General features: G+C 40.5%; 1 protein-coding gene across 1 annotated transcript; it reads left to right on the top strand.

The window, feature by feature from the left end:
• The first annotated feature begins 1,024 nt into the window (after positions 1 to 1,024).
• Positions 1,025 to 25,049, top strand: LOC101486858 (uncharacterized). Its single transcript, XM_004570161.4, has 10 exons — positions 1,025 to 1,203; positions 2,733 to 2,878; positions 14,511 to 14,592; positions 14,830 to 14,965; positions 15,304 to 15,506; positions 15,633 to 15,769; positions 15,931 to 16,072; positions 16,164 to 16,445; positions 16,791 to 22,311; positions 23,679 to 25,049. Exons 1-10 carry the CDS (start codon positions 1,078 to 1,080, stop codon positions 23,693 to 23,695), a joined length of 6,792 nt encoding a protein of 2,263 aa, XP_004570218.3. The 5' UTR covers positions 1,025 to 1,077; the 3' UTR covers positions 23,696 to 25,049.
• The last annotated feature ends 2,129 nt before the right edge of the window (positions 25,050 to 27,178 follow it).

The following is a 27,178-nucleotide window of genomic DNA, read 5'->3' as shown; positions in this document are numbered from 1 at the left end:
CTGCTGCTTCAGAGATGGTCTTCTGCATATAACAAGTGGTTATTTGAGTTACTGTTGCTTTCGTATCAGCTGGAAGCTGTCTGGCTGTTCTCCTATAATTGTTGATATCAACAAGGCACGTTTACTCATGCAGAAACATGTTGAGTTGCTGCCATTTGATTGGCCGAATAGATATTTGGATTATCAAGCAGTTAAACAAGTGTACCTATTGAAGTGGCCATAAGTGTGATTTTTTTCAGTAGTGTTAGGTGGTCTTTACATACACTGTCAAAACCAACCAATGACAATATTCACAATCATATGCATTGCATTACTAGATTCTAATTATTAATTAATTGACGTGTGTATATATCTATTTAATGTTGCAGCCATTGTTGACTTTAAATATTTACATAATGCTCAGCAGGGTGATAATAATGCAACTGATGTGCAAAACCAAAGCTTCAAAATAAATAGTATGGAATTTAAAGTACAGTAATTGCATCTGAAAAATCTGGAGTGTGTAGAAATACTGAAATAATCATATTTCGGGTGGGGGGGGGGGGGGGTTTGTGCCACCTCACGCCCCCCTTCTACACACGCCTCTGACTAATCTTTAAAAAATGTCAAATTGTATCATTGTATATTGAAATTATAATTATTTTACTTTGTATATTTTACATTTTTTCTATTGTTGTATAGTAGTAATGGGACTAATAAATGCTATCTTATCTTATGACGTGTAAAAAATTGTATATGAGCAAAACTTAAGTTAGACCAGTTCAAATGCACAATAATTTTTTCCAAGCTTATAAATGGGACGTGAACGCAAATGTTAAGTCATGTTTGTGTTCGCCATGTGGTTTGTGGCGCATGTAATGGTGTTCTGGTAGCACCGTAATTACCGGGAAGATAGCGTAACTGGGCATCTATAAGTTGTCATAGGCATCCCGCCCTCCCATCGGCGCGTGCTGGTCTAGTAAATGAGCGCGTCACTTCACGCTCCCGGTATCCAATCAGCGCTGTCAATGCAAGTCGTTGACTGTGGCGATGTATGTGTTGTGTGCTGGCTGCTACGAGCGAGGCTAGACAGGCAGTATGGCGGAGGAGAGCAGTGTGTACGAGTTAGAGGGTCTAGAAAAACAATTGCAGACTTTGTTTAGCCGCTACTCAAGCGATGAACTCCGAGGCGACAGCGAAGCGTTCTGTTTTGACTTTTGCAAGGTATGGAGCCGTAGCTGAAGTTAGCGGCGTGCTTGTTGTCAAAGATAAGCATATATGTTAGCCGACTCCCCTCCCCCAGAACTACTAGTTACACACGGCTAGCATTAGCGGCTAAGCCCGTTATCATTTAGCTAACTAGCAGTAGTCGCTTTATAAACAAGCATATTTGCGTGACAAACAGCGTGTCAAGTAATCCGAGCCCGCATACACACGATTTTAACAAAACATGCGAGCCACTTAAGCAGTGATTTAGTGACAGTGCATGATTTCAGGCTGACTTTGCTAATCGTATGAGCCAGCTAGCCCAGAATTTTCTTGCAAGTTAGCATGGTTGTACGCTGAATGTTTACTAACTACCCGCTGGTCAGGATTTTGCACGATTACACTACGTTTTGGCAGCGATTACGCTGAAATTGGGTTAATATTTGTTATCCTGTGCTGTCGGGCGTTTGTTTTACAGCCCACCTTTCACAGCAGTGGGAAAATAATTCCTGCCATCACTAAATGGTCTCACAGTGGTTGCATCTTATGCAAAAGCGCATTGGAATGGCAGTAACTAATAACCCTGCACTGTTAACAACAGAGAGATAAAATCATGTTTGCCCAATTACTGACACTAGAAATAGCCAGGCGTACTACTTCCTGTTGACAAATCCCAGCTGTAAGCCATCCAAACTTTAAAAGTAAGCATTAAACGCGTGACGCATAGGCATATGTAATTTGACTTGATTTCTTTGGAGCTGAAGTTGGGGTGCTAGAGCTTGGGAGTATAACAAAATGAGAAGTAATTATTGCACCACATATTTTAAAATGATATCACACATGGTATTGAGTTTGTTGTTCATAAAGAAGGTGCCAGACTCGGGCTGTCATGCTTTGCTAACATGGTTACATTTAGCTTAGTAGGGAACTAATTGTTGCAGTTGGATGAGGGCCTAAACCAGGGGCGTCAAACTCCAGGCCTCGAGGGCCGGTGTCCTGCAGGTTGTAGATATCACCCTAGGTCAACACACCTGAATCAAGTGATCAGTTCATTACCAGGCCTCTGGAGAACTTCAAGACATATTGAGGAGGCAATTTAGCCATTTATATCAGCTGTGTTGGATGAAGGAAACATCTAAAACCTGCAGGACACTGGCCCTCGAGGTCTGGAGTTTGACACCTGTGGCCAAACTAAACACTGGCTGAGGGTTAACACTTCACTGCGTTCCACTGGAGATGAGCTGGATTTCCACCATTAGAGGGCAACATAAGGATTAGGATGTCATAGGTCAACTGTAAACAGATATTGTTTCGTGATGGGCCTGTAGTACATGTTCAAGTAAAAATAATCTAGGTAGCTGTCCAAAACACACAGATCTAAAGTATAACATGATATAAACAGATTTTTGTAATCGAGTGTGATTAGAAGCATCAGCAGTGTACTTGCGTTTGCACTCAAAACCTTTAAAAATGCCATATCCATAGAGATGCTGTGCAATTGCACTTTGTATTGTACTTTTGTTTAGATGTTGTTTTTGTCTTTGCAGCTGGTGGAGGAGTACGCCTCTCGCTGGCAGGTGCTCCTGCCTCAGCTCAGGATCCTTGAGATTGCTCTCTGCTATTTTGCGCAAGCCTCATCCTTCTTCACGTCAAACTGTGATCACGTGCTCCGCACACTCAGTAGCCTGGCTTTGTAAGTACCCAGTCCTACCTAAAAAGGTTGCTTTCAGTCTTTGCTGATCTAAATACCTCTCACAGATTTGCTGTGATTTTTGGTTGTTTCCAGGCTGAAGTTTTCTTATCTTATAAGTAGTCTGGATTATTTATAAGTGCTGTTGTAGCTCGTACTTACACTATATAAGTCAGAGGAAAGCAGCACCTTTGTTTCCCAAACATCCCTCTTTTCTGGATAGTTTTGCTTGTAATGTAGACAAAGCCAGACACACATAGTTGGACACAAAGTTGAATTGTTTATTAACGACACAGCTGCCTCTGTAGCATGGGCATGGTGCGGTTATGAAAAGTCTGACACGGAGCAGAAAACCCGTCCCTACCACAGAAACAATCCCCTTCTACCACCTATGCAACAATCATGTAAAAGAGTACGGAGAATTTACAAATGAGAAGAAAAAAAGATCTGCCAGGTGCTCAAAATAAACCTCATACGCAAACTCTAGAACAGGCTTTTCTCTGCAGTACGCCATATAATAAAGACTCATAAATATACTAGCGGCCAAATATATGTTTTCACACATTGGTCAGAGTACTCGACTCCAGGGACACTACGCCCAGCTGAAAACACTTCTCACAAGTAGAGTTGCCTCGTTTATATTACGCGTCAGACCAAAGTATTGGAGGAAATTTGCAACGTAGCATACCACGTTGCGCCAACAGATATGTGGATGAACCGAACAGCACATCCTTGTATGAGCTTAATGGAGCGCGTCATTTAAGACTGCACACTCTTCAGTCGATGTTCGTAGACAGGCTAGTTTCCTGACGATCATACAAGACCAGTAATGATAGCCGGGGGGCCTCAGGAGGCTTTTTCGTGACTGCGTGGGGTCATTTAGTTTGTGTCACTAAGGGATAGCACCTTGTAATTTATTACATTTTTGATAGTACTTTCAATTTGGTGATTAAATAAACCAGTGACTTGATTTACGGAAAATACACTATGTTGTGATATACACTGTTATGGGGATAAGAACGACGTGATTTTGGTCTTATCAGTACAACCAAGATGGAAAGTAAGAAAGCTAACAGCAGCTTGTGCTAATGCAGCTCTGCATGACTTGTATCTAGAAATTTGTCATTGGATCTCAGCTGTATTGGCTTAAACTGACATAATAAGCACTTGACCTGAGCAGTGTGTGACCACATTTTGCACAGGCGTGTGGTCTGCTGGTGCAGTGTTTGCTGCACTTGACAGACTAATTTCACTTTGTGTGTGGGCAGTGTTTCACACAGTGCGAATTGTCACACATGATCATGAGTCATTAAAAATATAATCTAATCACTTCCTTTCATACTCAAAGGTTTGAAATGGCTCTAAAATACACAATAAATATTAGCCTCATCTTTTGATTGTTTCCTCTGGGTTTTTAATTAATTCTTTTTAGTTTTGGAGTAGTCAGTCCTTCTGATTATATTTTCTTCTCCTGCTTAAATAGCTTATAAATTAACTCAGTGCCATCTTCAAATGAAGGAAAAGAGACAAAATTAAGAGGCATAGTTGTTTTTAAATAATGATTAGAAGAGCACTGGTTTGTGCACATGTAGCTGGAGCCCTGCTCATTTCCTATTCTCCTAGTGATCAAATATTGATGGTGGACCGCTGCCATTTCTGTCTGGCTGCTATAGACTTTTCTCAGTTTCTAGTTTAAGAGAAACATTTTTAGACATAAATAATTGTTATCTCGTTAAACAACCACTGTTAATGTTAAAGATGGGAAGTGCTGATAGCATTAATATTACTGTTTTATTATTAGCCATAAGCCAGTTCCTTAATGATAGCTTGGCAGACAAATAATATGGGTAATTGCTAATAGTTAAAAATCAAAGGTTAATGTGTGTACAGGCCAAATTAACATTTAGGATAACTGTTTAATACTTCAGTATTGTTGAAATAGGAGCCTTACTGACCTCACAAAGTTCCTATTAAGACCAGGGTATCAGTTTGCTGTTCCAAGTGTTCAGCTGCTAGTGAGGGGAAGGGGCTGTGTGCCTGCCTGTCTAGTAAGGGTGTGAAACAGAGCCTCAAATGTTATCGTGGTATTTCATAGGGCACTTTGATATAATGATATACATTAAGTGACGATATGAAAACGTCTATCGTTTCATATTACGCTATCGTTTGCTTCGTGGTGTCGTGGTGCCGTAAATATTGCTGTTTACGGCAATATTTTTTCCTCTTTTTGATGGTCACTGTAGTGGCTCTATTAATTTCTTAAAGTTCTCTCTTTCTCTTATATTGAAAATAACCACACTACAGACGGATAAACGACTGTTTTTACGCATTGTTGTTAGCAACAACAACGGTAAAGCCAGCGTGTAGCTCCACCGTCTGCTTGTTTATTTTCCACATAAACCTTTCACAATAAAGCTGAAGGTCCTTTTGAGATTTTTCAAAATAAACTGAAATAATGAGAAACAAAAGGACCAATCAAAACAAATCGAAGACCTTATTTCTAAATGAGGGGCTACCACTGTAGCATGGACATGGTTTGGTTATGAAAAGTGTGACACAGAGCAGAAAACTGTACTATGCGAATTATGCAGGAAACCGGTCCGCACCTCAGACTCAAACACGACAAACCTCGTCTACCACCTATGCAAGAATCATGTGAAAAGGTATGGAGAGAGTTTATGGATGAGAAGCAAAAAAAGAGCCGTCAGGTGCTCAAAATAAACCTTAGACTCAAACGTTAAAACAGGCTTTCCCCCACGTTGTTGGGAGGATAAATATCTTATATCGGGATATGAGGTTTTGGTCATATCGCACAGCTCTAGTATTTCAAGAAAATTATTAGAATAATTATATTTCTTGAAATATAGAAAAAAAAAAAGCTGATATATAAAAATTGTTTTATTGCTACTCTCAGCTTGCAGGCGGTGGCATTTTTAAGTGTAAGTAAATGAAGGGCCATTTCCATCCTTCTCTTCCAATGAGCTTGCCATTGTTGACACACTGCCTAATTTGAAGTGTGACTCTATTGCCACTTGGTGACAGCAGCAGTATTACAGCTCAGTAGCACAAGTCAAATGTAAGCTACAATGTAGCCTGGGTAGTGTTTTTAAGTAAAAGCATAAAAATAACTCCTTAACACTTACACTCAGCTGCTTAGAGCCCTGCTTTTCCACCATGTAGCGGCATCAGTAACTTCCATTTTCCATTTGCTCTTCCTGTCATATGTAGTGCAACTAGCATGTGCTCAAGTGATGCTCTGGAGTCAGCTGTTTACATTGGGTCATACCTTCTGCTAGTATCTTCTCCTTTGTAGTCTGATTGTAGTCGATAGTGTGTCTATTGATTTTTGCTTCAAGTGGCAAAATACTAGGGGTGCAACGATACACAAAATTCACGGTTCGGTTTGATACTTTGGTGTCACGGTTCGATATTTTTTCGATACAAAAAAAGTTCATGCCTTTTTAATTTGTCATTTATTAAAATTACAAATGTATATTTTAACTCAAAAGTACAGTTTTTAAATTTAATGTTGCTGAAACAACAAAATAATAAAAAAAAAATCTATCTGATCAAGAAATCACTCATCTTTGGAAAAGAGAGTTTATTACAGAGAAGTGGCTCTTTCCAAAATAAAAGCTATACTAGACGCTTCTTCTGGGCTATATTTCTCAGCAGCATATTAAACATATCAGGTCCCCATAAGGAGAATCATGTCCTAACGGCTGTTTAAATGACTCGGGTAAAGTTTGTAGCATGCGTGGTTGTTGTTTTTGTCTGCTTCCACTTGTCTTTGGGCGATCGTGGCTCAAGAGTTGGGAGGTCACCTTGTAATCGGAAGATTGCTGGTTCGAGCCCCGGCTTGGACAGTCTCGGTCGTTTTGTCCTTGGGCAAGACACTTCACCCGTTGCCTACTGGTGGTGGTCAGAGGGCCTGGTGGCGCCAGTGTCCGGCAGCCTCGCCTCTGTCAGTGCGCCCCAGGGTGGCTGTGGCTACAATGTAGCTTGCCATCACCAGTGTGTGAATGTGTGGGTGGATGACTGGATGTGTAAAGCGCTTTGGGGTCCTTAGGGACTAGTAAAGCACTATACAAATACAGGCCATTTAGGATGATGTCGGCGTAAATGTGCCGTCATATTCGTTGTGTTCCCTCTAGTGCTGTCAGCGTTTACCTCATTAAAATGACATTAACACCATAACGCCGCAAATCTCTCTTAACAAGTTACCGCGGATCGCCCCATGTGTGGTGCTGGACTGCGTCAACACGTTAATGAGCAAACTGTACTAACACTCTAGTTCCCACCATTTGAGTATTGCGTGGCACTTCCGACATACTGTTTTACTTTTGTCCATAACGCGGCTTATCTTGGTTTTCAAGCTTCACATGAAAACCAAGATAGTTCCTAACGCCAGATCTGAATGAGGGTGGGGAAGGTTCTATTTCGGGTAGCGTTGAGGCAGTTGCCATGTTGCAACGAGCTTAGCTTCTAGGGGTGGGTTTTTATAATCGATTTATCGATTAAAATCGATTCTGGCTTCTGGAATCGATTTTTTTAATATGAATTTATTTTGCCCGAAATGCCAGAACCTCAGGTGAAACCCCACAAAATGTCAACAACCACCAAACAGCTAAAACAGTGAATGAGAGCAGGAACACGGATTCTACACAAAGACGTAAACACAAAGCGCGGACCGCAGATCAGAATCAGTGAGATGTCGCCTTTCTCACCCGACGGGACGGACACGGTCGGGGCTGAAAGAGCCGACAGGTCGCTGATTCTGATCTGTCGGCGGGTCCGCGCTTTGTGTTTACGCCCTTTTTGTGCTTATTCTAAAGCTGTTAGTTTTTATCTCTCTCCAAACATTATTGACTGAACCAGCAGCAAAAGAAGATCCAAACTACGCTTCACATAAACACCGTCATGAATTCACTCTGACTTTTACTGTTTTGCTTCCACCACAATAAAAATCACACTTCATGCAGCGCTTTCTCTCTCTCTGTACTTCAAGAACAGTTTCCCGTCTAAAATCTTTTTTCTGCATTATTCACTTGCTTGTTACGCACAAGTCTACCGGTGTTTACAGGCTGTCGGCCACTGTTTTTTTTTCCTTTTACATACTTCCGAAAAGAAAACCTAATTTCTGCTGTTCAATACTGAAAAAATGTAAACTTTTTAAAATTATGCAAAACGCTTAGCCATAAAACCGCTGTAACATCAGAGGTAATGTTCATAAGTTGATTAATGATTTTCTCTCGTTTTTGATGTACTGCAGAATATTTTTATAAAATCCCAGGCCAGGAAAATCACCTTCATGTTTTTCTGTGTTTTATCTTCAGCTACTTTGACACAAAGGCATCTGCTATGATGCTTACACATTTGATAAAGTCTTGTGTGTGTCAGCTTCCTTTTTATAGATACAAAAATATGCAAATGTATTGATCTGAATTATAATATTTCTGACTGTCAAAATTTCCCAGATTCAAATCGAATGAAATTGAATCAAATCGAATTGAATCGAATCGTGGATCGAATTGATTCTAGAAATCAGTGACGATACCCAGCCCTATTAGCTTCTGTCTTGCTAGCTTGCGCTGCGCTCAGTGGATCTGCACTCGACAGTGCAGGCTAGGCGGAGTAGTCGAACGCAGATCCACTGAGCGCTCAACACAGACAGCATCATCAGAAGAAAAGTTGATAAAGTAAACAAAAATTTGTATTGTTTGATACATATGCGTACAGAACCCAAAGCACTTTATCGAATGGTTCAATATCAGTAAGAGTATTGTTGCACCCCTACAAAATACATATGTTGTTTTCACAGAAACAGTTTTCTTGCATATTTTGCGAACTTGTGCTTTGTTGGAGGTTGTTGAAGAAACTCAATTTTCAGGTACGGAATTATGATCGGAGATTGACATGCAGCTCTTGCTCTCAAACGTGCCTGGGCTAGTGTTGTTGTTATGCATAACGGAGACGATAAATTCATGATATTGCTATAGCAATATACGATATGGCATTCCTAGGTGTTATTAGGGATGATGTGAAATGGCACAGCACTGAAGTTTGCAGCAATCCTGTGTGAAGTTGTCATTTGGAAGAGGCAAAGATGGCACTGTTGGTATAAATAGTGTTGTAAATAAATGACTCTAATCTGACAACCCTATGTGATATCTATACTGTTTGTGGTACTTACGGTACATAAATACTAGGGGTGCAACGATACACAAAATTCACGGTTCGGTTCGATACTTTGGTGTCACAGTTCGATATTTTTTCGATACAAAAAAAATGTTCATGCATTTTTAATTTGTCATTTATTAAAATTATAAATATATATTTTAACTCAAAAGTACAGTTTTTAAATTTAACCCTAACCCTTGTGCGTGTTTTTTATTTTGACAGCGAATGCGCACCTGCGGACCACTTATGTGCAGCCCTGGTTATTTAGCTCGTCATATTGCAGCCACAGAAATTCTTTTGTCCATGAAACCATAAAGCTGCACTTTCTTTTTGCCTTATAGTCTGATTTGTCATAACTTCTCCGTTTTGTGGTAAGCTTTTCTTTGGCTGTCGCTTCTTCACCCTGACCTGTCTTATTTGGCTCAGCAGAACTAAATTATATATCTGTCTGTGAAGGTCATCGTAGTCAAATATATATCCTGCTGCTTTTACACACGCACTCACATAAGCTCAGCGATTCTCTGCGCGATCAACCTCTCACATGTTTAAGCTGCGTGAGATTTCACTTGTCATGTTTGCATAGTAAGCTAACAATTAATAAGACGATGTCAGAGGAATTGGTGCGCAAATTATCATCACTCACAGATCAGTGCTGTCGCTCTCTATACACAGTTCGCGCGATTGCAAAGTGAAAGCAAAAAAACAAGCGCAAATTCAAACGCGATTTCAATATGTCACATATTGATAGTGGCTCACCGATGCCAATGACATAATTACCCAGCTACATTTCCGAAAGAATGCAAAAGCATTGACATATATTTTTCCTTCCTACAATCCGGTTGTTTAGTGATGACGCGACGAATCCTACTTCCGGGTCTAAAGTAGTCTGCATTTAATATGGCTTTTGTGTTGTTAACATGTTTAATGTTATGTATTTTCTTCTATTTAATCTCAAAAAGCTCCTAAAACAGTCAGTGATCCCTGTTGACCTCCCTCGGCTTTTATTACCGCTAATCATTTATTTAAGCTCAGTTTTTAAAACCTTAGGATGTAACTACAGCCCAGCCCATGCAGCTGTATATGAATGACTAACCTCGTATTGTGGATGGATTATCTCAGTTGTTCTCCTGGCTAAAGTTTGGTCCTTTTACAGCATCCAGCAGCCATGCGATTACATTTGTTCCTGACCACCGAGAACACTCACGTTAACTTTTATCGAGTGGAAAAAAAGTTAGCTTGTTTATATTATGCTAACATAGCTGTGTCGCTAGCGGTCACGTAGCACATCATTATATACCAGCTAGCCCTACAAACGTCACTGCTGTCTTCATTTATGCTGGAAGTGATAGCAGAGCTGTACGTTTTAATTTGTTTCCAAAACCCCGCAGTCAGGACATGCTATATTGTATTTAGATAGAAGCTAGCGAGCTAACTCCCTGGTAACTTCTAACTCCGTTAAATGTCATAAATTCCGTATTCCATAAATGCCTGGATGTTAAACTCAATTGTTACACCTGTTAGAGCAGAACGCTGATCATTTTATTAAAGATGAAAGACTTTAGACAGTTTTTCAACTCTCAGTAATGCCATAGTGATCGTTTGATATATGGACCTGCAGCGGAGTTTAGACCCAGACACGGCTAGTGACGTCAGACTGAACAACCGGGCAGGGCAGAGATAGATTTTGGTACCCTGACTGGGAAAAAATCGCTAGCCCCGGGACGTTGGGCTAGCGATATTGCGAGCCCTGTATCTGATTGAGGAATCACTCATCTTTGGAAAAGAGAGTTTATTACAGAGAAATGTCTCTTTCCAAAATAAAAGCTATACTATCCGCTTCTTCTGAGCTATATTCTCAGCAGCATATTAAACAGCTGTCTAAATGACTCGGCTAAAGTTAGTAGCATGCTTGCTTGTTTTTTTTCTGCTTCCACTTGTCTTTGCACTAGGATGATGTCGGCGTAAATGTGCAGTCATATTCGTTGTGTTCCCACTAGTGCTTTCAGGTTAATCTCGTTGAAATGACCTTAACGCCACAACACGGCAAATCTCCGTTAACGAGCTACCGCCGATCGCCCCGTGCATGGGGCTAGACGGCCAACACTTTAACGAGCTAACTGCGCTAACACACTAGTTCCCACCCATGTAATTGAGCATTGCATGGCACATCCAACATACTGTTTTACTTTAGTCCATGACTCGCTTACCTTCAGGGTCATATGTCACATGAAAACCAAAATAATTCCAAACGCCAGATCTGAATGAGGGTGGGGGAGGTCCATGTTGCAAGGAGAGCTTAACTTCTGTCTCGCTAGCTTGCCCTGCGCTCTTCCTTCTGACGATGCTGTCTGTGTTGAGCGCTCAGTGAACCTGCGTTCGACTACTCCGCCTAGGCTGCACTGTCGACCCTAGGCGGAGTAGTCGAACGCAGATTCACTGAGCGCTCAACACAGACAGCATCGTCAGAAGGAAAGTTGATAAAATAAATTACAAATTTTGTATTGTTCGATACATATGCGTACCGAACCGAAAGCACTGTATCGAACGGTTCAATATCGATACGAATATCGTTGCACCCCTAATAAATACAGTTACCACTGAGTTTTCAACATTTGGTATTGAAACTTATCTGCTCTGGTGGCATCTCTATGCTCAACAAAGTCAAAATTAAATATATTGACACTAGGGATGTACCAATTTGATAACTCAGCCGGATATGTTCCAAAAGCTAAATTGGTGACAACAGGCTGATCTTTTCAGTTAACTGTTCAGTGTTTTACTACATCACACATCAGCAGCAGTGCACCAGCTGCTAGCTTGGGAGCAAATGTGGCATGGAGAGAGCTAACAGCAAAGGGTCGGCAGTTTGGCGTTTTCTGCACGTTTGTAGTTTTTGAGGTATCCGTAACTGGTGAAGTAGGTTGACACGACTAAAAAGCTCTCACAAAGATGATTTCCCTTTTGGCGTTTTCACACATTTTTTTTTTCCACACTTATTCCCAACTAGTCTAACACTTGTTGGGAAGCTTTTATCACCCTTGCAGTACCAAAGCATTGTAAGAATATAGGCTTATTACTGATCTAATTGACAGTTAAAAAGTACCGCCAGACATCCATCTTAAATTGCTGAAAAAGCTTTAATGTTTGCATAATACTCGCAATTCCTCCTTTTGAGTTGTTCATCATTTCAGAAGCGGGCCTTGTTTAAAAGGCTCTTGAAAATGCACATACATAACGTGACACGTTACACACTATTGATAAAAACCATTAATTAAAAATTAGCCACATATGAAGTTAAAATACAGAAAATCCTTTGTAGTTCCTTAGTTTCAGTGTAGATGTCAGCATCTTAATTGTGGGTGTTTGGTGGCAGCTTTTATGGAAGTGAAGTAAAAATTGTTTTCATTGCTTATTTTTGCTCATAAGCAAATTTGCAAGCCAAAGAAAGCATTAACATGCTGCCAGGTCACTGACCTAAATATTAGGGGTGCAACGATATTCGTATCGATATTGAACCGTTCGATACAGTGCTTTCGGTTCGGTACGCATATGTATCGAACAATACAACATTTGTAATTTATTTTATCAACTTTCCTTCTGACGATGCTGTCTGTGTTGAGCGCTCAGTGAATCTGCGTTCGACTACTCCGCCTAGGCTGCACTGTCGAGCGCAGATCCACTGAGCGCTCAACACAGACAGCATTGTCAGAAGGAAGAGCGCAGGGCAAGCTAGCAAGACAGAAGTTAAGCTCTCCTTGCAACATGGACCTCCCCCACCCTCATTCAGATCTGGCGTTTGGAATTATTTTGGTTTTCATGTGACGTATGACCCTGAAGGTAAGCGAGTCATGGACTAAAGTAAAACAGTATGTTGGATGTGCCATGCAATGCTCAATTACATGGGTGGGAACTAGTGTGTTAGCGCAGTTAGCTCGTTAAAGTGTTGGCCGTCTAGCCCCATGCACGGGGCGATCGGCGGTAGCTCGTTAACGGAGATTTGCCGTGTTGTGGCGTTAAGGTCATTTCAACGAGATTAACCTGAAAGCACTAGTGGGAACACAACGAATATGACTGCACATTTACGCCGACATCATCCTAGTGCAAAGACAAAAACAACTAACTAACTTTAGCCGAGTCATTTAGACAGCTGTTAGCACATGATTCTCCTTATGCTGCTGAGAATATAGCCCAGAAGAAGCAGATAGTATAGCTTTTATTTTGGAAAGAGACATTTCTCTGTAATAAACTCTCTTTTCCAAAGATGAGTGATTCCTCAATCAGATACAGGGCTTGCAATATCGCTAGCCCGACGTCCTGGAGCTAGCGATTTTTTTTCTTTCAGTCGGGCTACCAAAATCTATCTCTTCCCTGCCCGTCGGGCTATTGTAGGAAGGAAAAATATATGTCAATGCTTTTGCATTCTTTCAGAAATGTAGCTGGGTAATTATGTCATTGGCATCGATGAGCCACTGTCAATATGTGACATATTGAAATCGCGTTTGAATTTGCGCTTGTTTTTTTGCTTTCACTTTGCAATCGTGCCATTCTTGTATTTTGCTCGTTTGTGTTGTTGTGTTTGCACATCTCTGTTGCTTGTGGGGCTCGCACACAAGAATTTCACTCGCATATGCTGTGCCAGTGTGCCTGCACATGTGATGTGACAATAAAAGTGATTTGATTTGATTTGATTAGAGAGCGACAGCACTGATCTGTGAGTGATGATAATTTGCGCACCAATTCCTCTGACATCGTCTTATTAATCGTTAGCTTACTACGCAAACATGACAAGTGAAATCTCCCGCAGCAAGCTTAAACATGTGAGAGGTTGATCGCGCAGAGAATCGCTGAGCTTATGTGAGTGTGTGTGTAAAAGCAGCAGGATTTATATTTCAGTTCTGCTGAGCCAAATAAGACAGGTCAGGGTGAAGAAGTGACAGCCAAAGAAAAGCTTACCACAAAACAGAAAAGTTATGACAAATCAGACTATAAGGCAAAAAGAAAGTGCAGCTTTATGGTTTCATGGACAAAAGAATTTCTGTGGCTGCAATATGACGAGCTAAATAACCAGGGCTGCACATAAGTGGTCCGCAGGTGCGCATTCGCTGTCAAAATAAAAAACACGCACAAGGGTTAGGGTTAAATTTAAAAACTGTACTTTTGAGTTAAAATATATATTTATAATTTTAATAAATGACAAATTAAAAAGGCATGAACATTTTTTTTGTATCGAAAAAATATCGAACCGTGACACCAAAGTATCGAACCGAACCGAACCGTGAATTTTGTGTATCGTTGCACCCCTACTAAATATATCCATCAACCCTTTATAGTTCATCACGTCCCTCAATAACAGAGTTCCTTAGAGCCACACAGATAGCTAGTTTACTCGGAATATCCAGATTTAAGTTTTAAAGTAGCTTGGAAATGAGCATTTATTCCTTTGATTTCTCCACAGGAGTGTTTTTGAGTTGCTGCTTTTCTTTGACCAGAACGACTTCTATCAGGAGCCACTGAAACACTTTACTGATACATTCCAGGTGAGAATAAAGAGCTTATTATCTTCCCAATAGAACAGTGAATGCATGTTTGTCAAATCTGATTATGTTCATTATCATTCATTTCACTGCATATTTTGTTGTCAGGGCACTCCATCATTTGGGCTAGACCTTTGCTGCTGTACCTAAAAAGTTATTTTGTGGTCCCATCTTTTATGTACTCTGTGGCACGATAGCGCAATTAAGACACTTTTGTGTTTTTTCTTTATTCTCCTCCAGGAATGTTATTTGGCTCTTGCAAAGCACCAGAATGTTCACTTACTTCAGGTGGAGCGTTTGGTTCAGGGCGGCGGGCCTTGGGCCAACCCGACCGTACAGGCAATCCTCAGCGAGTCCAGTTTACCTCAGAATGACGGTCAGTGATGTAGTTATTATTTGTAGAAATGCTAATACTGGAGTAACTGTAACACACCAGCTACCTTTAAATTTTAATCAGCTGTCTTTTAAAAATTAAAAGAAAAATTTATAATACCATACTTTGTTTTTTTTTTCTTAATTAATAATAATTTCTCATGTTCTGTCAGAAATCAACCATTTCATTTGCTGAATGGAGGAAAGTTAGGCTTCTGCTCCTCCAGAGGCCATTGTAAATTCTTAATGCTGTCTGCAGGTTGTCTAACATAAAACTGTGTTATCTATCACTGGTTGTTCTCATACAAAGTAAAACTCTGTTCTGACTTGGCTTTCCTTCAGTGGATGGATACATCAGCTCTCAGCTGCCGGTGTTCTTTGAGCTTCGCGTGCGCTACCTTTTATCCTGTGAGCGTATTGCTGAGGCTATGGCCCTGGCTAAGTGTTGTGCTCGGCATCCCAACACAGGACAACACTTGTTCTTCCTCCAGGTCTACCTCACGTGGCTTTACAAAACTTCACAGCATGACTGTCTACATAAAGAGGTGGGTAGAGTGCAGTAATAAAATACTTTTTCCTTCCGTGTAAACTTACTCTGTGGACATGCTTGTATTATATACGTCTTTACTAAGACTTGCCTGAACTAGAAGTCATTTTCCAATGTTTTTTAGGTTGCGGATCTTAATGGTAAAAATGCAGTGCACATCATCTGTAACTTGGAGTTTGAAGAAACGGATGAGTTACTGTTAGCTCTCATCACAGCCTTTCTGTCCCAGCAGCTCTGGAGGGGAGATATGTACTATTTGTGGTAAGTAAACAGTATTATAAACAAATAACTTTTTCAAATTTATTCTAAGTGAGGGCTGTTCTACAAATATTACAGCAGGCGAGTTATTTTTAATGCAATGTTTACATCCCTACATCTTATTATCAAGAACAGATTTTACTTCTTTCTCCCCCCCTTTGCAGTGATCTTGTGTTCTTGTGGACTAAACTTCATACTCGGTTGAACACATCCAAGCAAGTTCTTCTAGAGGAGACTCGCCAGCTGATGCTGTCTGCCACTAATGTCAACTCGATCTTCCCGTTCATCAGATCCATACTGCAAGAAGTTAGACCATATAATAACACGTTAACTATAATAATATTATATATATATTCATGGAGATGAATATTTAACTCCTTTGTTTATATCTCATTAGGTTGGAGACGATGGTATCCAGCTTTGTGTGGAGCTCTGTGCTAATGCACTGAAGTCTTGTCTTCCCTGTGATACCCTCACGAAATCACTAATCTACAAAACCATTGCCGGCCTGCTACACAATGATCTGGAGGTATGCCGGGCGTGTGCTCTTCTCGTCTTCTTCTTGGAGCGCACTGTTGAGTCCTACAAGATGGTCTACCTTCTTTACATGCATCCTGATCAAGAGTACGACGCAGAGTACAGCTCTATTGGAAATAATGTTCGCTTTGAAACGCTACAGGTTGGGCATCTTTTTTTTGTGTGTATATATTAACAGACTGAAGTTTATTTTAAGAAAAGTAAAGTCTTAGTAGTATAGACATTTCACTTGTGGAAATAAATATATTCCTGTATCTGATAAATTTGCACTATTCTGTTTCTTCTTCCTACTTCTATTTATTGTCATAAAAGCTAGCTATAAGAAGAAATCCTTGTCTTCCAGTAGTTGAATGGCTTGCAAATAGCTAAGTGGTTAAAATACAAGTCTACAAAGTTCTAAATCACAGTGTCAGATGTAGTAATTAGAAAATTATCCATGTGTGTAGAAATGGTGCTAAAAGACTTCATTCTTTTGTTCTCTTCTCAGGTCTTGAAGAAGGATCTGTATTTTGATCCAGAGTTTTGGAACCTCATTGCTTTGAGGACCAACTGTTTGAAGCTGATGAATGAGAAAGTGGTTAGTGCTGCTCTTGAAGAAATCATGGAGGACAAATGGATTTCAAACTACTGCACCAAAGACTCTGCTTTCCGATCAAGTGTGTTGGCATGTCAGAAAGGAAGTAAAAGTGTACTTCAGGCAGAAGCTAAAAAGCGGCATCATAAAGAGGATACGAATGCTGCATCAAAAAGACTAAGGATGGGCACAGGAAAAACACCAGTAAATGTTGATCACAGTGCAAAGAAGAAGGGCAACCAGGGGTCAAGACCTTTGAAAGAAAGATCTGCTGAACCTTTGAGGCGCTCATTTTGGCAGCTAGACAGAATACGGGACAGTGTAGGCCAAGCTTACGAACAACATAGACGCATTACACGGTTGTCTGAAAAGAATCTCCCAAAACGGAGAATTAGAAAACCAAAGTGGCTCCTAGAAGACTCGGGAACTCTTGAAGAGAACGTTCCCCTGAAGGTCAAAAGACATGGGTTAAAACATGACAAGCACCATCGATCATCTCTCAGATCAGAAACGGGTCGTATCAGGAACCATGCCAAACACAAATCTTCAGTGAACCTTCAGTTAAATGAAAGTGAAGACATTAAATACCAGAAAGGGTTTTCTTTGGATTGTTCTAAACCAGATTCTCCTCCACAAGTAATTCTGGAACTTTCGCTACCAGACAATGAACTTGTGGGTGCGTTTAATGAAGATGTTTGCAAACGAAAGAGAGGGTTCCCACAAGTGCTTCTTTACAAACCTACTGTGAAGCTTCCTGCAACATCACCACTCGTCAAGACTGTGCATCGTAACAAGGTGATTCTCAGAGCACGGGATCCATCCATATTTGTCCAGCAGTTGCATTGTTATGCAAGGCGGCAAAAAGGAAAAGGAAATGGGCTGAATATTCACAGCTCAGTATCCACAATCACACGGTCATCTGTGCACGGTAGCCCTCCAAAAGATCCGCTTTGTGGAGAACCTGCCACTGAGACAAAGGATACAATTGGCTTTCCAGCAGCAGCAGTTAAACATAGAGGGTCCTCAGTTGGAGAAATTCAGACTTCTGTCTCAGGAAAGATATCTTCAGTAAGAGAGCTCTCTGAGAAGTCAGCTTCTGAAATGGGAGATACCACAGCGTCTTCAGCATCAACAGAAATTCCACGTTTAGATGAAATCCGCGAAGTTTCCACCATTGCTTCAGCAGAAGAGGCCTGTGAAGAGCCCACTGTTGAAATGAAAGTTACTATTGCCTCGAAATCCACGGTTTTAGGCAAAGCTCCAACAGCAAAAGATGTCTCAAAAACTGAAGTTTCTCAGACTTTAATATCAGGGAAAAAGAAAGTTACTGACAAAGTCCACCCAGTTTCCAATAAAGGGATTGCTTCCAAGTCTAGGAATGCTGATCGTGCACAGTCACAGTGTCAAGATAGAGAACAAGAACTTAACTCTTTCCAGACCGAGAGTGAAGAAGGCAAAAGCGATGTTTCTGTGATAGATCTCACAACGGTTTCACCTAAAGATTCAAGAGGACATGTGCCTTGTAAAAGTGACTCAAGTTGGGGAAGAAATGAAGCCGCTCTAAGGAAGTTAACCAAAATTGAGGCTTCATGTACAGACCATGACAGTATAAGTGACATATCTTCGCTAACACTAGTAACAGAGATGGTGACTGATCTTCCCCCTGGGCACCTTACTCAAGACCTGGAGAATGAAAAAGAGCGAACTCCAACCAATAGTGCCTCCAAAGACTCTAGAGTTGGAAGTAAACCTAAAAATCCTCAAAATATACGGACTACCTCCAGCTGCTCTTTACAAGAACAGGAGGCCTTGGAAGTTGATGGGACAGTGCAAACTCAGGATGGCAGTTTAGATACATGGGAGAACAGCGAACTTATGGAAACGCCACAAGAATCGGAGGAATCCAAGTTGGAGTACTGTTGTACCTTCTGCAAAAAGGATTTCAAGGGAACTCGTGTTGTGGCACATGCAATGTTCCATTATCGTAAAGATGAGTGCATGTTCTGTGGAAAAGTATTCACGGATGACCTCCAGGCCATGATGCACCTGTCTGATCATATAGAGAAGCTAAAGAGGATTAAAGCTGAAGAAAATGGGGTGCCTGACACCAAAGATGTCTCAACACTTAAACCCAAAGCTAAGATGGCAAACACATCTTCTGGGAGTCAGAGTAAGGGGAGACCAAGGAAATCAACTGCCTGTCCTACATCAGTAAGCCCACCACCTGAAAGCAGAAAATTAAGATCCAATGACAAGCCTGTGGATGGTTCATCTTCACAAGAGAAACATAACACGTCTAAGCACCTTAATAGTAAAAGTCCTGTTCACAAAGTAAATGGGCATATCGACAAAAAGAAGGAATTTAACAGACAGAAAAAGGATGTGGAAGCTATGCAGATACTTGAACAAGATGCAAATATAGGCTCTTCTGCAGCAAACAAAAAGTTGGCCTGTTCCACAGAAGATAAATTAAAGGTGAAAGCTACAAAACAAATTTGGAAAGTTGTTACAGAAAAAAATACAGAGCCCCAAGAGAAAATTAGCTGTCCCGCAGATGGATGCTCTTTTTTTACTGACATTTCAAAGAACCGTGTTGCACTTCTATACCATGCACTCGATGATCACTACGGTGAGCTGAAACCTTTAGAACTGGCGTTCCATGTCGGAAACAATAAATGTAGTATTTGCATGAGGGTTTTATGGAGTTTCGAACATTTTCAACATCATGTTGAAAGACACAGATGGAGTCCAAGGCATCCTTGCCTTCATCAGGGTTGTACTGCCAGGTTCAAAAGCGGAATGGAAATGAGACGCCATGCCAGGAAGCACAGTCCACTGCAGGCAGTGTGCTGCCTCCCTGGATGCTCTCATTTATTTATTTGTCTTTGGGCACTGAACCTTCATGAAAGAGAACACTATGCTTCAAAATCTACTAATTCAGACAAAAACACAAATGCACAAACAGGCGACAAACTTGATGATGCATCAGCTGGGAGGCAGCAGCAGAGTTTGCCAGATAGTCTCACCGCTGCAAAGAAGACAGAGAGTGTGAAGACTGCACTAAAGTTACCAGAACAGGCAAGTCAAGAGTTGTTGGTAAGAATACAAGATAAAGCTGCTCCTCTCTCCATCAGCAGATCATCTTTGATAAAACAGAAGTTGAAAAAGAAAAACGAGAGCAAGAATTCAAATGTATTGAAGAGTCTTTCCAACAAGGAAACCTCTGCACAGCCTACTGATTCAAGTAATAGATTAAGGCATAATTTGAGAAAAGGGCAAGTAACAAGTACAGCCCTGATGGCTCCCAAAATTCACAAAGTTATCTCATCATCATTGTTAAAACACAGCAGCAAAGTGAGGCATAACCCGAAGCAGAAAAAACAAATCAAAGTAAACACAAAAGGTCCTAAAAAAAGAGGTCGACCACCCAAGTTAAATAATGCAATGGATGATGAAAAGATTAACGCTGGTCAAAAGGGTGAAATGGTGAAAGAAAAAACTGCAATGGCCAAGGCTCAGAAGAGCCCTGCCCAGCTTCAAGAGAAAGCTGTCAGTGCAATGGAGAGTAACAAGCTAAACAAAGAGAAAAGTCAGCAGGTCCAAGATGGAGGCGAACGTAGAGCCATGTCAACCAGCAAATTGAAGAAATTGGTGGGCAAGGAGATCAGAAGGAATTATGTCCAACTAAAGTCTGATGGTTTTGAACTGTTAAATGATGATGTCCAACTAAAGTCTTCATCATTTAACAGTTCAAAACCATCAGGCATCACCAACTCTGGAATTAAAAAATACAGGTCACTAAGAAGATGGGTTAAAATTAAAAATCATTCTGCACCTTCAGATCTCAAGAAGACAAAGAAGATTGCAAACAGTAACAACAATGAGACTTTGAAGAAAAACCCAAAACCTGCCTTAAAAAGCCATGCCACATCCAAATCTGCTGTCCCACAAGTCGAGGCCAAAGGAGCCGCAGTAAAAGGTTTTGCTGATGATGAAGTAAAAGTAAAGGTGGAAAACAAAGACTTGACTAAAAAGGTTACTAGTGACTCAGAGCTTTCTGTCCCAGCTCCCTGCTTAAACGTACCTCCCACCACTGAGAAGGCACGCAAGTTAAAAACAGAGGAAAAATCAAAGAAATCACTTGTTATAAAAGAAGACAAAAAAACAAGGACTGCTTCCTCAGACTCGAACAAGGAAAAGAAGCACAAGATGGTAAATGATGAAGTCAACACGGAGACTGTCAGGAGGGATTCCCAGACTAGAGAACCAGCCTTAATACAAACTGTTGAGTCTAAATCGGAAGTCCCACACGTTGAGGCCAGAGCAGCAGAAAGTTCTGCTGATGAGGGAAAGGTGAAGGTGAAAAACACAGATGCGACACACAATGGCTCCTGTGACTCTGTGCCAGCTAACGGCTCAGGTGTTCAACCCACACCACAGAAAGTGCAGAAACTAAAAAGGGAGAAAAGGTCAAAGAAATCAATAGCAACAAAAGAAGGGAAGACTACTCGAACTGCTTCTTCACACTCAGGCAATGTAAATAAGAAGCACAAAAATATTAACAAAAGAGGGAACAAAAAGTCTGTCAAAGCAGATCGCAGCAAAATGTCTAAAGAGAAAAAGACGGCAAAGTCAAAATGCATTCAGCAAAAGGGTGACTCGGCAGAATCTGCTCCTGTTGACGAGGAGGGAAAAGGAAAGCAAGAAGACTCAGTTGCACCATTAGACAGCTCAGTTTCCTCCACACCTGCTGCTACTTGTGACATCCTACATGAAAAGACTTGTCTACCTGCTGCGCCTGAAGGAAGCAAGCCGAAGGTAACAAATAAGGAAAAATCCCAGAGAAAGAAAGCCCTAGACCCCAGTAAAGCAGATAAGAAGCGAAAGCGTGTTCAGAAAGATGACGCAAAGACAGTGAAGAAACATCGCAAAGACAATGCGGCTCAGTCAGCATCTAAGAAGCCTGCAAAGTCTAAATCTGAAGTGCAACCGCTTGCTGAGGCCAAAGCGATGACTGATGGGAGCCCAGTGGGTGATGGAGAGAAACCTTCTGCAGAAACGGCACAGGCTACAAATAATGGACCTGGATACTCTGTGATAACAAATGGACAGATGTCAGGTGACGCTGAAGACACAAAGGCCTCTGTGTGCAAGAACACTCTTGCAGAGTACAGCAAAAAGCCGTACATGCGTCTGCCGCCTACAGCATACCTGGATGAGAAGTACATCACCATGCCAAAACGAAGGAAGGATGCGTTGTCTGTCCTGGTGTCTCAGATGAGCAACGATTTAGAGCAGGCCTGTTTGACATCAGCCGTGCAGAGACAACGATGTGCCAACTGTTTTGCCACGTTCAACAGTGTCGAGGAACTGCAGAGTCATCGCCAGCTGCAGAAATGCTCAGACCTCTTTGGATTTGACTCCGATGACGAGGGTGAGTAAGCTGTCTTGGCTACTGATGGAAATCATACTCTTAAGTTTTTATGCAATACATAGTGGTCCAAATCAGTAAAAAATGGTGAAAGAGAAACATGCTTTTCAGTGCAGAAGTTTATAAACAGTCTGTGCATAGTCATAACAGTCTGCTGCACATACAGACAAGTGTTTAAAGAGTAGAACAAATGAGTTTGTCTATCTAAATGGTATAATTGAAAAGAGGTGCTGTGGGTGTGAGGTGTGTTCTAATAATGTTTCTTGTGTTTTATTGATGCCAAAGTTCAAATATGTGAATTTATTTATATATATTAGAGTGACAGAGCCGTAAGACTTTTCTTGCGTTCAGCTGACACTATCACTCACTTTTAGTAAACTGACTTAAAGAAAAATGACCTGGGTAAACTTTATTTTTATTTTTTAACAGCCCTCTGTATGTTTAGTATTATTAAAATTCACGGTTCGGTTCGATATTTTTTTCGATACAAAAAAATATTCATGCCTTTTTAATTTGTCATTTATTAAAATTATAAATATATATTTTAACTCAGTAGTACAGTTTTTAAATTTAATGTTGCTGAAACAACAAAATAATTTTAAAAAATCTTTGGAAAAGAGAGTTTATTACAGAGAAATGGCTCTTTCCAAAATAAAAGCTATACTATACGCTTTTTCTGGGGTATACTCTCAGCAGCATATTAAACATATCAGGTCCCCATAACGGCTGTTTAAATGACTCGGGGTAAAGCGTGTAGCATGCGTGCTTGTTGTTTTTGTCTGCTTCCATTTGTCTTTGCACTAGGATGATGTCGGCGTAAATGTGCAGTCATATTCGTTGTGTTCCCACAAGTGCTGTCAGTGTTAATCTCGTTAAAATGACATTAATGCCATAACGCGGCAAATCTCCGTTAACGAGTTACCACGGATCGCCCCCGTGCGTGGGGCTGGACGGCGTCAACACGTGCGTGGCACATCCGACATACTGTTTTAGTTTTGTCCATGACGCCATTACCTTCAGGGTAATGCGTCACATGAAAACTAAGATGGTTCCAAACGCCAGATCTGAATGAGGGTGGGAGAGGTTCGGGTAGCGTTGAGGCAGTTGCCAACCGAAAGCACTGTATCGAACGGTTCAATATCGATACGAGTATTGTTGCAGCCCTAATATGTATGTATGTATTTATTTAAGTGGCTTTTTTCCCAAGGCTGATTTAAGTTTGTGAGGGTTTTTTTTGTTTGTTTTTTATAAAGAGCTGCATGGTGCTTTATGTAGTTATTGTAAGGCCAGGATGTTGTAGGATAACATTATTTTATGATTCTAACATAATTTTCTCTCTCCTGTTCTTTCCTCCTCTTTGTAACTTTAAGGCATCGTGTTTAATTGAAGTGAAAAGAACTGAGGCTTGGGATACAACACCTGTGGACCTACATGGAGCCCAAGGATGGATTGTACCTCAGCAGATTAGTGCACTCTGAATGGCTTGCTTGTTACTCTGTGCAAAGACTCGTGCATCTGGAGATGCACAGCAAGAACTGAAAGGCTTACCGGATTTCTGCTGTGGGGTGTTTCTAAAGAGTAAGGCCCGAGAGCAGCCTGATCTAATAGCCAATCAGTGCAAACAGCTACTGAACTGAATCCCAGTCAGTTTGTGAGAAGGAGAGATACTGAAGTGCCTGCTCTGGAATTGCCATGCTGTTTTCCAGCTGTTATACCTGGTTTGGACGCTAAGCATTGTGGGTTAAAGACAATGAAAGCTGTTGAAAGCTGTGAAAAAACAAATAAACTGACAAGGCTGTTGCTGTAATAAGGATACATATTTTTCACAGTAAGCCATAAAATATTATTTGCTTTTTGCACTCTTCTCATAAAATTTCTCAGTTAATTTGTCCCACCCTTGACTGGTAATGGTGGGAATATACAGTGAAAGAATCCTTTGCAAGTTCATGCTGATTTAACATGCTAATTTAGACAGAGTCTAATCTCTAAAGTTGTAAGATTGTGGTATCAAAGTCCTCTTTGAGAAGTTTTTATTGAATATTTCTTGTTTAAATACTAATTGTATTTCTTATTAAAAAATGTGGTTGATTAGGTCTAAGCTGCTTGACCTTACCATGAGCAACCAGTAGGAGTCAGTGCTCACCAATCTCTTAATCAGTTAAAAGTTTTATGTTTTGGTTTTCTTTTGGCAGTGAATTCAATATTCTTTGCTCTTTTTGCAACATAAAAAGCTGCTCGTGTTCTTTAACACTGTATGATATAAAGAAATTGCTTCATTTTCAATCATATCTGGAAAACTGAACCAAGCAATAACTGAGACCCACCAAAATTTGCCAGTATCCCACTAATTTATTGTTGGATTTGGTTCTTTATCATAGTTTGTTTGTAATTCCCTGACAGTTCAGGAACTGACCCTCTGGCTTCTATTTAATCATGTAATCGTAATTTTTTTTTTTTTTTTTTTTTTTTTTTTTTAAACCACAGAGACATTTTTGATTTCTTTATTAGGATGAATCTTCTCCTTCAGAGAGAAACAGAAGCGGCAGGAATAAACAGTTTAAAGTGTTACTGGGAGGCCAAACCAGTCTTTTCTCAAGCAGCAGCAGGTTATATTTATTTGTTTTATTTTCTATCTTTTGTAAATATTTGAAGAGTTTCAATGGCTAATTATATAAGGGGATATTGGAGCTGGGTTTATATTTTGTTCTTGAAGAAAAAAAATAAAACTTATTTCAAATCGTGTTGATTCTGCTGGTCTAATATATGCGAGACATATTGCCTTTAAATTAGAGGAAAGAACTGCTTCCTCCATAATTATGAAATGAAATACTTTACTGCTCTGGATAAAAATATGACACAGACGGTAAAGAAAATATTACATTATGTCCTGAATGGAATTATAGTATCATTTTTACCTTTTTGCATGCCTTTAAGCCCATGTTAATATTAAAGTTTCAAATATTTTCATGTGTTTCAAAGGTGTGTTTCTACAGAGTGGTACGTAACATGGCTATGCAATAAATCATATTGCAGACTGTCATGGTCAGAACAGCCTAGTAAGATATTGGCTTATAGTGATATGACCCTCATCTACAATAATTATATACATCCATTCGCTTCCGCTTATCCTTTTCAGGGTTGCGGGGGGCGCTGGAGTCTATCCCAGCTGTCATAGGGCGAGAGGCGGGGTACACCCTGGACAGGTCGCCAGTCTGTCGCAGGGCCAACAACCTTCTAGTAGTGGGTTGAACTTCTGCCTTCGGATTTGTCCTAATTCTTCATGGCACATATTCAACAAGCTGGAAACATTCCTCAAAGGTTTTGGTCCATATTGACATGATGGAGTTACACAATACATCCATGATGTAAATCACCTGTTCTACTACTCCTCAGAGGTGCTCTGTTGGTAACTACTAACTGTAGGGATACAGTGAACTCAATGTCATGTTCACGAAACCAGTTTGAGATGATAATGACAACATGATGTGTTATCCTTTTATAAGCAGCCATCAGAAGATGGGTACACTGTGGTCATAAAGGAACGGACATGGTCAGCAGCAATAATCAGGGTCTCAAAGTGTATCAAGACAATATTGCCTATAACCGTTACATCAACAACAGCCTGGCACCAACAACAGTGCCACATTGTCCTTTAAATCACCTTTCATCTTTCAGCAGGCATCTTGACCATCGACATGGCTTTCAGTTGTTGTGACTGGCCACTTAGAGGTTTGTGTTAACAAGTAGTTGGATAGTTGCTCCTAATAAAGTGGCAATTTGCCAATTAAGGAGTCAAACATCTCAAGAAGACTCCTAGCGTTGGAATTTGGATTCAAAAGGACTCTCAATGCAAAACCAAAAATCTATCTGCGAGATTATGGGACCATTAAGGGTATGTTGTGTGTGTAAGTCGGGGGGGGGGGGGGGTTCTATTCCACTGCGGGTCAGTGGGCAATAAAGCCTTGATTAAGGGTATATATGTTACCAGTAAAGACTATGGCAGTGATGATCAAAGAAAAAATGCATTAAGGAGGTAGGCATGTTATCATCCAACCCAGCTCTGAAGAGAAGAGTTCATAAGAGTCAAAGCATTCATAAACTTTGATAACAGATGGACAAAAGAAAAATGAAGCTGCATCAGGTGACCCTGAATAGTCTCTTAGTTGTGCTGTAGTAGGTCTAGACTGCTGGGAGCTTCACATGATGCACTAAGTGTTTCTTCCTCACTCACTTTTTTCTTTTCGTTCACTATGTGTTTATACACCACTCTGCAATTAGTCATTAGTTATTAATCTCTGGCTGTCTTCCACAGCATGTCTTTGTCCTGTCTTTCCCCAACTCATTGCTGATGGCCGCCCTCCCTGAGTCTGGTTCCGCCAGAGGTTCCTTCATGTTACAAGGGAGTTTTTCCTTCCCACTGTCGCCAAAGCAGTCCTCATAAGAGGTCATATGACTGTTGAGGGTTGTTTTTCTTTGTATTATTGTGGGGTCTTTACCTTATAGTACAAAGTGCCTTTAGACCACTGATGTTGTGATTTGCCATTAAATAAACTGAATTGAATTCAAATGAAGTGAAATGTATTGAATTGAATTGGTCATGTCAGAGATATCTAGACGGACTAGATAGTGATGTCCATGGTTTCCAGTTTTCAAAATTGTGAAAACTGTACAAATTCCTGCGTTTATGTAGCTGAGGCTTTCTGTGTTTAATGTTAGTAACTACTGTTAATCACCGCAATCAGATAATAATGTAGACAGATGGAGAAATCAGACACACAAGTCCTGAGCCCATTTAAGAGGCTGACGGTCACGAAGGCCAGACAGAAAGCCGATATCTTTGTTTTCCATGACTTAATACTGTTTGTTGTCT

This window comes from Maylandia zebra, linkage group LG23 (genome assembly GCF_041146795.1).
Source record: "Maylandia zebra isolate NMK-2024a linkage group LG23, Mzebra_GT3a, whole genome shotgun sequence".
Lineage (NCBI taxonomy): Eukaryota > Metazoa > Chordata > Actinopteri > Cichliformes > Cichlidae > Maylandia > Maylandia zebra.
This window is presented reverse-complemented; position numbering and strand designations above follow the sequence as displayed.

Bases quoted from the DNA above. Each gene is read 5' to 3' on its own strand.
- LOC101486858 (XM_004570161.4), top strand. From the start codon at position 1,078: ATGGCGGAGGAGAGCAGTGTGTACGAGTTAGAGGGTCTAGAAAAACAA. The intron at 14,593-14,829 runs GTGAGAATAAAG...ATTCTCCTCCAG, and splicing joins ACTTTACTGATACATTCCAG to GAATGTTATTTGGCTCTTGC. The intron at 15,507-15,632 runs GTGGGTAGAGTG...AATGTTTTTTAG, and splicing joins ATGACTGTCTACATAAAGAG to GTTGCGGATCTTAATGGTAA.